Source organism: Lutra lutra, chromosome 8, assembly GCF_902655055.1.
Source record: "Lutra lutra chromosome 8, mLutLut1.2, whole genome shotgun sequence".
NCBI lineage: Eukaryota > Metazoa > Chordata > Mammalia > Carnivora > Mustelidae > Lutra > Lutra lutra.
Genome location: NC_062285.1, coordinates 18,083,071 through 18,095,432, shown reverse-complemented (window position 1 = coordinate 18,095,432; position 12,362 = coordinate 18,083,071). Strand labels below are relative to the sequence as shown.

Here is a 12,362-nt window from a genome sequence, read left to right as displayed (position 1 = left end):
ATATAATCATTTTTCCATCACTCCTCCCCAACCTTCATATGGAATCCTCTATCATCCTAAACTCTTCCCTCTTAACAGAAATCTGCTTCAAAAAATAATGTAGTTGACTTGAATATTATATTATTTATTTATTTGAGAGAGAGAGCAAGCAGGGGGAGGAGCAGAGGGAGAGGGGAAACAGACTCCCCGCTGAGTGCGGAGCCCAACTCTGAGCTCTACCCCAGCACCCTGAGATCATGACCTGAGCTGAAACCAAGAGGTGGATGCTGAAGTGATTGAGCCACCCAGGCACCCCTGAATATTATTTAGTATTTATAACTGTTGAAACTTTTTGAATTAAATTATGTGCTCCTTGAAAGAGTGTTGTATACAGGATAGGTGCTCACTAATTCATATATTCATCTAATATAGCCATTTATTATCTGCCAGGACACCACATAGTCAATGCTGCAGACATAAAGATGAAAAAGAAACTGCCCTGTTCTAAAGCCGCCCAGACCCCAAGGGATTATAACAGGGAGACAAATGGGTCCTTAAAGATGCCCACATTCTATTTCTGGAATCTGGCAATATTTTACCTTATATGGCAAAAGAAACTTTGCAGATGTGATTAAGGTTGAGCATCCTGAGATGGGAGATTATCCTGAATTATCCAAATTTGCCAATCTAATCACATGGGTCCTTAAAAACAGAGAACTTTTCCCAGTTATTGTGAGAGAAAGATGTGACTACAGAAGAAAAGTCGGACATCACATATGTGCCTTTGAAGATGGAGGAAGAAGGCTATGATCCAAGGAATACGGGGGGCCTCTAGAAGCTGGAAGAAGAACGCAGCCCTACTTGGTGAACCTTCATTTTAGCCCAGTGAGACCCATGCTAGACTTCTGTCTTACACAACTGTGAGATAATAAATTTCTGTTTAAGCCATTAAATTTGTGGCCATTTGTGAGAGCAGCAATAGAAAACTAATACTGGATCATCTAGCCCAACATGTTTTTTTGACACATAGGAAACTAAAATACTCGAAGTCACACTTTTAGGTAGTGTCAATGTACTCTTTGGGTTTGGAGAGAACGTGAATTTTCTTCTCTCTCCTCATACCATTGTCTGGTGCCAGGGTAAAGGCAGAAAACAAGGAACTTCTGAAGGGAAATAGTTACCACCATTTTTCTATATATTAAGTGTGAACTGGATGCCTAGTATTCTAATGCCACAGCTGCTTTCTTCCAGTTTGCTTCGGCTAAATTACAGTTGACTCCTAAATAATGCAGGTTTGGACTGTGTGGGCCCACTTATATGCAGACTGTTTTCAGTATATGCCATACAGTGCTGTAAAAGTATATTCTGTACCTTATGATTTTCTTAATAACATTTCTCTTCTCTAGCTTATGTTATTGTAGAATACAGCATATATATATAAAACATACAAAATATGTGTTAAATCAATTGAGTTCGCGGTAAGACTCCTGGTTAAGGGTAGGCTATTAGTAGTTTAGTTTGGGGGGAGTTAAAAATAATACATGGATTTTTGACAGTGTAGGGGGGTAAGTGCTCCTAACCTCTGCCTTGTTCAAGGGTCCACTATACTTCTATGGGCTGCAGGAACAGCTTTTACTGTACACCCTCCTCAAAAGCACTCGGGCTATTTTGTAATACTATATGTGCTGTGCAAGTGTGTGCATTTATAGGTGTGAGGTGACCAGTTATTAATTATTGTTGTGTTGTTTCCTGTGCCCAGATTGGTATCATGACACTGTACAATTCTTCTAAAAAAAATTTTTTTTTATTTTAAAGATTTTATTTATTTGAGAGAGAGAAGAAGCAGCAGGGGGAGGGGCAGGGGGAGAGGCAGATGGAGAGGGAGAGGGAGACTCCACGGGAAGCTTGACTCTATGGTGCTCAATCCCAGGATTCTGAGATCATGACCTGAGCTGAAGGCAGATGCTTCACCAACTGAGCCACCCAGGCGCCCCAACACCATGCTCTTCTTTCTGAACACAGGTAGGTAGAGGGAAAGGAAGTCTGAACCCCAAATACTCACACTGGAATTTTTAAAAGAATAGAGATTTCACCTCCGCAAATTCCGTCAACAAGTATTTACTGTGGACCTACTACTATATGGCAGGATCTGTTTAACGTATTTGGATAGAGCAGTGAACGAAACAGTCCCTACCCTCCCAGAACTTACATTCTATTGGGAGAACCAGATGGTAAATTAACAAATAAATTAATGTCAAGTAGTGTTAAATGCTCTGAATAAAAATAGAGCAAAGTGAAGGGAAGGGTGTATATATGTGGGGAAGATGTAGATACGGCAAAATCAGACCAGAAGACCAGGGCTGGGGAAACGCTGTCTTTAACTGTATATTCAACTTTTCCTAAAATCAGCAAAAACTGCCTTTAATGTTCAATAGAAGACTTCTTTTCAACATATTGATAATTTAGTCAAGGGTTTTCTTGTTTTAACAATATATTGATTGATGAAACAAAGACTTTGAAAGCAAAAATCCTTAATATTTTCAGGTTTCCCATTTACTACTGTTTACAGAAAGCTGAGTGATGAGCTGGACAGACTTGGTGCTGAATATCAACGACAACGACAGCACTGGAGTATTTTAGGACTTTCTGGATTTTGGATGCCTCCTAGATCTGAGAAACTCTATGACCCTATGCTGGTTTTATCTCTCCTCTGATACTGAACCGTGGGTGGTTCAGTAATTACTAATATAGTATTTTCCACATACAATACATTAAAGAAGTAACTCTATTCAGAGGATGGTAAAGAAAGCACACAACATTTAGTTACTGCTACTTTAAGGGAAAAACCCAAATTTTAAAAATCAGTTTCATATGACATTGTTAACACAACAAGACAATGTTTAAAACTCACTTTGAAGTGTTTCAATTTCAGCTCTAGTCAATGCATCTTCCTTTTTCTTCAATCTTGTTTCTTTATATTTAGCATAAAACTCCCCAGCATCCTTAAGAAAGAAGTTACAAACAAATTAACGTGAAAATCAGTTTGCTTTCTCATTATTTTCCACATGATTTCATTTTAAAGCAGTATATTCATTTAATAAGCATCTTCCTTTGTGTTTTTAAATTTTATGATTAACAGAAGAAACTAAGTAAATGTTTATGATTTTTATCTCTTAGCTTATTTATTAAGGCCAGTAATTGCAGAAGTATAAATTTTTTTAAAGATTTATTTATTTGACAGAGAGAGAGAGAGAGAAAGAGAGAGCATGCACACATAGGCAGAGTGGCATACAGAGGGAGATGGGAGAATCAGGCTCTCTGCCTAGCAGGGAGCCCAATACGAGTCTCAATCCCAAGACTCTGGGATCATGACCTGAGCTGAAGGCAGCTGCTTAAATGACTGAGCCACCCAGGTACCCCCAGAAGTATAAATTTAAGTAAAGTCTTTTCTCTCAGTTATGGAAGAGAGGATTCTGCTTCCTGTTTTCCACCATTGTTTATTTTCTCAATATTGTGCCACTACATGGACAACAAGCAGAAAAACACACTTGTTAAACTGAATTATTTGGTACAGTAAATTATATTACTGCAACCAACAAAGTACTAAAACTATTTTTATATTAGTCCCTTAACTTTAAAAGATTTTCAAAATTATTATATGCAAATCTGGTTATGAAACCTCTATGATCACATAGATACAAGTGAAGTTGTCATTCCTCCTTCCTCCACACTTAGAGATTAGTTCCTATCATGGAAAGTCGGGGATTGAGGACAAATACTTAGGTGTCAAAATAGAGGGCTAAAGTCTCAAGGAGTGGCACCCAGGTAAGACTCTACCAGAGTAATGTAAAAAGACCAGGGCCTCAATAGTCACAAGCATGGAAATAAACAAGTTGATGCTCTAGCCATATGAAGATCCCGACATGGAGAAAAACAGAATAGGTAATTTTCCACTACCTCTTGATTCAAACTTCATCCATTATATATAGCAAGATTCTTGTAGCTGCCAGGCCACATGGTGATTTTTTAAAATGTCTTCACCTATGCTTTGCCCTCTAACTAGAATATTTTGCTGCCCTGCCATTATTCTGATGAATTCCTATTCATCCTTGAAAACTCTACCCAAGTATCACCTCCTTTGCAAATTTTTCTGACCTTCCCTGGCAGAGTAATTCTCTACTGCATACTGCTTTTGTATTTAAGCACACTTCTAGGATTGCTTGCATCACGCTATATATTCTCTCCTAGAAAATAAGAAATTTGAGAGAGGGGTACTTGTATGACCAGAGCACAGTATCTGGCATAAAGCATGCACACAATATTCATTGAACTGAACTAGATCAAAATATATGAGAAATCTTGTAAAGAAAGAAATGAAAGGGCTTGATAATTGATGTGGAATAAGAAAAAAAGAGGTATCAAGGATAACTCTAGGGTAATATTCCCAGATTTTAAGATCCCTAGGGCAGATAAATCATAGACTCATTTGAGAGGGTTTTATTTTTTAAGGAAATAAAGGAACAAAATCAATTCTTGGCTCTATCTTGATTCAAATGGAAATACATGAACACTTAAAACCTAGAATGGAATTTTCTCTTTTCATCTATGACTGTTTAGGAGTTACAGCTTTTCTTAGAGTCTATATCTTTTGGAGTTATATCAGAACTCTTCCACCTGACAGTGAATTAGGTAAATAATAGGCATTTCTAAAATCACCGGGTCAATGTAATAAAGATTTAGCTCTTATTCTCTTATTCTCACTTTTATGTTCCTACCTCATTTCTACCACAAGGATTCCATAAGCCTCGGGTCAGCGAAGCAATGTTATCATTTGAAGGGTACAGAAAATCATGCATCCAACGTACTTATCCTTCTAGACCATATATACCTTTGGGTTAAGGATTTATGGCCCCTTTACATTCCCTGTACCCCTAAAAACTTAACCCTGCAATAGTATTATTTTCCTTAAGTCATATCAGTCATTTATTGCTTGATGTGAATGAATGAGTGAGCTTATTAGCTTCTTTGCAGGCAGTTTTTAGTAGTAGGAAAAAGAAAAGGTTGGTAAGGCACCGGGCCCTTGAAGGGAGTAGGAAAGGTGGCAGCATGCAAGAAAAAAGGGCACAGATAAGTTATTCATGAGACGTGAAAGAAGGTAGGTTGAAATCAACCATCACAGTATCATATAGTGAGATAAAATACAGTGATTAAGAGGACAGAATTGGGAGCCAGACTACCTGAATTAAGATCTCAGCTCTGCCATCTTAAAGCCTATATAACATTCAGCAAGTTACTACACTTAGTTTTGGGTGAATTATCTCCTTCAGGAATGGGGATAATCACAGGGCTATTGTAAAGACCAAAGTGCTGATAGACAGGAAACACTTAGAATAACACCTAACACACAGGCTTTCTATATGTAACCTATTTTGATTATAACTTCAACCTTTTACCAAAAACCTTACTCTGCACCACAAACAGTTTTTTTGTTTCACACTTCACCAAAACTCCTCCTGCAGACTCCTGTTATCTTCTTGCTTTCATGACTTTCTTTACCTGTACCCCATCCACGCAAAAATCTTTCATTAGGTAAGAGCAGCTTCTTCCTGCTGGTCCTACCAAATCTGAGTATTTCTCTGCTAATGTGGTTCTTCCTGCTATAACACAGAAGTCCAATAAAATTCCTCTTTGAAATTACCCATTTGATCCAAAATCACACTTATCTGAGGATCACTATGGACCTAATCACCTTAACGTACTCTACCTAATTCCAAGAGTTTTAACACATTCCCTAGTTTCACTCACATTTTGCTCTAGGCTAAGAACCTTATATGATATTATACCATTCTTTCCTATAATAAACCTTAAGATATTGCTGAGAGTTATCAGGTTATCTCTAATGTTCTTATCTCTATTCCCTTTAAGAAACAGTTTCACGCTTCCTCGCCATTTGATCACTTTCCAGTTTGTCAGTGCACCTTAAAGGATGGTACACCAAACTGCACACAAGGAGGGCGGGAACAATGCAGAATGTTGAATGCAGTAGACCTATTTGAGATCACAGGTTTCTTAAAGAAGTAAGCCTTTCTGGGACGCCTGGGTGGCTCAGTGGGTTAAAGCCTCTGCCTTCAGCTTAGGTCATGATCCCAGGGTCCTGGGATCGAGCCCCGCATTGGGCTCTCTGCTCAGTGGGGGGCCTGCTTTCTCCTCTCTCTCTCTCTCTCTGCCTGCCTCTCTGCCTCCTTGTGATCTCTGTCAAATAAATAAACAAAAATCTTAAAAAAAAAAAAAAGTAAGCCTTTCTGGAGAAGGCATATTGTAATTATAGTTTGGAAATACAAGTAAGACATGAAGAAAAGAAAAAGGATGAGGAACACTTAAATGCTTAGAAATGGAGCAGAGGGAAGAAAGGTTTCTTGCTAGGGGGATGGGGTAACTGGGTGATGGACACTGGGGAGATTATGTGTTATAATGAGCCCTGGGTATTATGTAAGGCTAATTAATCACAGACCTGTACCCCTGAAACAAATAATACATTCTGTTAATTAATTGAATTTAAATTAAAAATAAATAAATGAATAAATAAATGGGAAACATGGGGAAAAAAAGAACAGTTGTTTTCAAACTTGCCCCCTCCCATTCTTCAGGGATGGCTAATTCACATCAATGTAATTGTCAAGTAGAGAAAATAAAGTCTCATTTTGAGTCCAGAATAAGCCCCAGTTTAAATACACACGAAAAAATTAGAATTTCTTATATATACAAACTTCTTATCCATCTTTGTGGACACTGCCTGAAACATAATAGAAGTTTAATAAGTATTCCATGAATGAATGAATGCTTGCTTTAATCAACCAGGACTCTGGACTGCCAAGGTTTAGCTCTGCAATACTATATTAAAACTATGGGATTTACATGATTCCAAACAGACCAATCCTCAAGTAGCTTCTATTATAATCACTATGGATGTAACATGAGCAAAAGTTTTTACCTTAGAAATAACTCTCATAGTACTTAACAAAAAAATTTTAAGGGCTCAAAGCTTGTCTACATAGATATGAAGCAGGGAACTGATTCTACATTGTAGAACTAGAGCCAACTTCAAGAATTTGCATGTTATGACTGTTCTTTGTAATCGTAGAGCATGGCTCTTGCACAAGAAGACATAAAGCAGTTATATTTACTTATGTGTATTTACTGAACCACTATTATACATGTTGTCCATTGTAAGGATAAATGGGGATTATACGATAAGGCAAGGAGCAGATAAGGCATATGTAAAAATAACTGAATAAACCAAAATTTGGAATATAACCTATGTGAGAACAGAGATTTTTGTGTTTTAACCTTTTTTTTTTTTAATTTCCAGGGCCTAGAGGAGCACCTAGCACATAATAAGCACTCAATATTTGTTGAATGAATTACTGGAATAGAGAATGAAGCTCACCCAACATTCTACCTGTTTTTTTTTTTTTTTTTAAAGATTTTATTTATTTATTTGACAGACAGAAATCACAAGTAGGCGGAGAGCAGGCAGAGAGAGAGGGGGAGGCAGGCTCCTTGCTGAGCAAGAGAGTCCAATGCGGGGCTCAATTCCAGGACCCTGAGATCATGACCTGAGCCAAAGGCAGAGGCTTTAACCCACTGAGCCACCCAGGCGCCCCAACATTCTGTTTCCCCACATTTCCTATCCTCTTGAGATTAGGTGAGGTCATGGGACTAACTGTGGATAGGCTGTGGATGGAAATATCATGTATCATTTCAAACCAAAGTATCAAAAAACTCGTGCAGTCCTCCAGTTCTCTCCTCAACCATCGTGAGGAAGGAGGCCACATGTTCCAGGTGGGTACAGTTGTAAGATGGTAAAGATGTCATTATTCTGAGTCCCGAATGGCTGGTTAGAGCACAATGCCCTCTTTCCTATCAACCAGTGATAGACCAGTAGCATAAACTAGAAAAAAATTTTAAGCCACTGGATTTTCAGGATGATCTGTACCTTGTCATAGCCTATCACTCTATACTTACTATAATACAAATAATAAGTGCTATGAAGTTAATAGAATATGTAACGGGAGGTTTTCAATTGGACTGATCAGGAAAGGCTTCCTAATGATGATAACCATTTATGTAACCCTTGAAGGGGTTACATAACCCCTCCATTACAAGGGTTATGAACCCTTGTAATATTTCCAAGAGTAGTAAGTTATTAGATGGAGGATATCTGTATCAAAAGCTTTTCTTTCTTTCTTTTTTTTTTAAAGCTTTTCTTTTAACATTATTGACATGGTTCATTTAAGTGATAAAATAACATGCTGAGCTGGTACTGTTTGCTGTGTTTCAGTTTACTTTTACTTTTCCATATAAAGTTCAAAATATTAAACAACTGAAGGAAAACTTAGGAAAGAAGGGCGTTGATCTAGAGTGGTATAAGCAGTGAGTTGCAACCTATCACCTATTCTACGGGAATAAGGAACATGGAAGAGCTCTGAGGACAGGCAACTACAAAAGAGGTGAAGGATGTTCCATTTCTTTTTTTGATTGTTGGACAGTACAAATCTCCTTTGTTTGAAGCTTACATAAAACCTTTAATGTAGAAAAATACCGGAGGTACATTTCTAAAAATCTGCCCACACAGTCATTTACTCCATATCAAGTTTTGTTCTCCCACTGGCTTACACTCTACCCTCAGAATTACAAATAATGTGTAATAAAATTACAATGAGGAACACAGGAAAAAATTTTAAATTGTAGACTTTGAATAAAATTTTTAAAATTTTTGTATAAACATTGAATTCACAAAAAACTCATAAAATATTAAATAAATTAAAGTAATAAAATAAAATAAAATAAAAATGAAAGAAAAACCCAGAAGCTATGCCTTCGTCTCCCTGAGTCAGCGGTATTCAAGAAGATATAAGGCCTATGAACTAATTTTTCCACTTGGGCTAAGAAACCGAAGAGATTATAGAAGTCATCTACTCAGCTCCAACTCAATGCAAGAATCCTTCTATAACTTTTATAATAATCAGAACCAGTCTAAATACTCTGGTAGGGAGTATTTAGTAGTTACCTAGCTAGTTATCCCACTAGTGGGAAAGTTTATTCTTTCTCAGCTTTTATATATCTCATATTTCAACATTTATTTTCATTTGCTTTAAGTTTCATTTCTACCATTTAGTAGTTGGGTCACTTTGAGCAAACTACTCCACCAATCTGAGTCTTCAGTATTTTTTATCTATAAAATATGGAATCAATGAGATTGTAGATCTCTAACATCCTACCTAACATTTTGTGTTTTTAAAAATCTTTTCTACATCTAGCAAAAACCTAAAAACTCAACTTTATATTCTGTCTTTGGACCTCCGACTAGTTGCATCTTACGCCCCCCTTTCAGAGGGCAGAAGGAATGGATTCTTTGTGTTCTGTTGGGAGGTGTTTCCAATTTTCTTTCTCTCTCTGTCTTTCTATAGCAGTAGAGTTTCAGCCTTACAAAAATTCAGACACACTTTCCCATCTCTTTTCATTTGTTTGCATACTGCCTACATAAAGTATGTTTGTAAAATTTTTTAGAAAGTTCTTAAAAGTAAACTTTTTCGTCCCTTGGAGAAACTGTGTTTAACTCTGCGTAGGAGAACAGGCAACTCAGCTTGCTACAATTGCCTCAAAGACTTTTAGAAGCTTTTTTTCACTGCTAATTAGCTGTGAATGTTTTGTTTATTTGGTTTCTGACAGAGCCCCAGCAAGCAGAAGCAAAGGGGCTAGAAAGGAAGGGCCCTGACTGTACAGCGGGTGACCTCCAGGCTTGTCTACAGTTGTAGTATCCATGGGAGAAGCTTCTTGGAGGGAGGATGCCTCCATTTACAGATGGTTCTGTAAAGTATAATTTTCCCTTTACTCTCTTAGGCAACTTTTATTTTATTTTTTAAAGCAAAGCCACAGCACTGTGGAGAAGATTCCTCTATTTTCTCAGACACTACTCCTAAGCAACCTACAAATCCTGATAGTGGCGTTGCTATGCATGCTGGAAATTTCCTACAGTAATTTTTAGTCTGACTGTATTCACAAAAGATCAGCTTGGTAGTGAGAAAAGATGGGCCTGGGACTAAACAATGGGAAAAATGTACAACTTTAGGCAATGTACACATAAAGGAATTTTATATTTTACAAATTAATGTAACTAAGAAATGTAACACAGCAGGTAGAGAGAAACTTGAATGTTGAATTCCCACAGAATCAAACAAACTATTAAGCACATCAATTCTGAATACCTAAGATCTATTTCATCTCAGAAAGTATAGAGAACTATCACTTAGGATATATGGCACTTACTGATTTTATATATGAGAAATTGGTGGTATTACCAATCTAAATTATTATGGGCCCAAATATATGAGACTCCAACACAGATAGGCAGTGACAAAAATAAACTAAGTTATAAGGGTTAAACTGAAAATATGCACATAGTATATTTCAATAATTGTTTGCTACTTTTATTGTTATGAATATGTTTCAGAACATATATGATAAATCAAAAAATATCCCAGAAGGGCATTTTGGAGGCTAGAAAAATTTCTTGGGATTATAGGTTGAAATTAGCCAACAGAGAAGACTTGTTTAGTCAGATTCCAAGAGAATGTGTATTCCCTTTGAAACTACCTTGAGAACAGAAACAGACTAGTAAGATATAAGTATCACTAGGGCTAAACTTTGAATGTTAAAATTAAATTCTAGGCTCAAAGTATATGATGCCTCTCTTGATATAGTCCAAGTTCCTTGTTATATTCTAGTTCACATTCCATGTTTTTTGATTATTCCACTTGCTTTCTGCACTAAACATATTTTCTCAAGTTTTCCTAACTTCTCTGCATATAGTCATGCATTTAACTCTTCTCTAATCTTCTCTCATCGCTCGATGCACATGCTAACCTTCCTTCTACTCATCAATTTACAAACACTCTCTACATTTCTTTCTTTGGTTTCTCATCTGACTTTCTACTTTTCTGCATATGTGAGTACAAGAATGATGTGAAATATACATTTTGCTAAATACATACACCTCTACTTGGATATTTTCTAATCTGGGAAATGTTTGATATCTATTTAACATCAAATATTTTATATGTATCAAGTATAATAGTTTTTAGTTTTCTGATCTCACTCTCACCTATCAATTCTTATAATTTTCCCATTATCTTTTTCAGAACAAAGGAAAGGGGGGGAAAACAACAACAACCCAGAGCTGGAGGTAGTAAGGACCTTCTTGAAAAGCAAAGGAAGCTGTCAAAGATATACCTTTATCTCTATCCAGTCTGATCACAGAACAACTTTGGGTCTTTTCTGCCCACTATGCACTATAATTTTTCCACTAGTAACATTATGTATGTGTCTTTGACAGATGTGTGGGATGGAAATACATTGCTGTCTAATCAATAAACTTTATTCTGTCTAAATGGCCTTTATAGATTCCCCATATCAGATTTATCTATTAGAGTATAAATTCCTGATATACAGAGTTTGGAGAGTTGGAATATTGGCTTAGAAGACAGTAATGGGCTATGTGATATCTTCTTTTTTTAATAAAAAGCAGTTGTATAATGTTTTTCTTAGGTCTCTTTCAACCTCAACCTCAACCCAGAATGATTTTATGGGAATTACTGTATCTGTATCTGTGAAATTATCTTTGCATACTACCCTGTACACAAAGTGGGCACTCCACTGTCAATGGTCTATTCATCATTCAAGACTCAATTCAAGTGACTCTTCTTTGTAGTTTTCCTTGGTCATGCTATATAGAGACAATCTTACTTGTCTGATCATCTACAGAAGTCTTTTATTTATATTACATATGTGAAGCTTATATACCATACTGTATTACAATTATTTTAATTCATGTATTATAATCTCTACATGTCCATATGGTCCCAGAAGGCATATTCATCTCCATGGCCCCTTAAGAGTGCCTTGTTCTGACATGTTTAATAAATTTTTACTGAATTGTCTAACCTATTTATCTAAATATATAACTTAGAAGAAGCTTTACATATCAAATACTGATGTAAATATTGTAATGTGTAATTTTTTGTGGGAGGGATAGAAAATAATTTAGGTAAGTTAATCAGGTTATAAGAAGTTTTCTTAGGGATCTTAGATGCCCAGTAATAAACAGTAAACTTAGGAGCATAAGCTGAACCAGAACTGCCAGTTTTCCAACTCCCACTGGATAACCATTCATGTATATGAAGTACAATAAAGGAATGGGTATTAAGAGGAAGAATAGGAGGAAAGAAGTTAGAGATGAACAGCTGTTGATATGATAAGGAAAACTTTAAGTATGGATCTGGCTAGTGTAAAGGCCATTTGCTAGAAGTCTCTGAGTCTCCATT

The 12,362-nt window shown here is 36.5% G+C and overlaps 1 protein-coding gene across 1 annotated transcript in view; it reads right to left on the bottom strand.

Moving 5' to 3' along the window:
- Positions 1 to 12,362, bottom strand: part of DNAJC1 (DnaJ heat shock protein family (Hsp40) member C1) — a 223,337-nt gene that overhangs the window by 129,099 nt on the left and 81,876 nt on the right. The window contains exon 7 of the mRNA XM_047740450.1: positions 2,891 to 2,981. Coding sequence (XP_047596406.1) covers positions 2,891 to 2,981 — 91 coding nt within the window. The remainder of the gene's footprint in view (positions 1 to 2,890; positions 2,982 to 12,362) is intronic.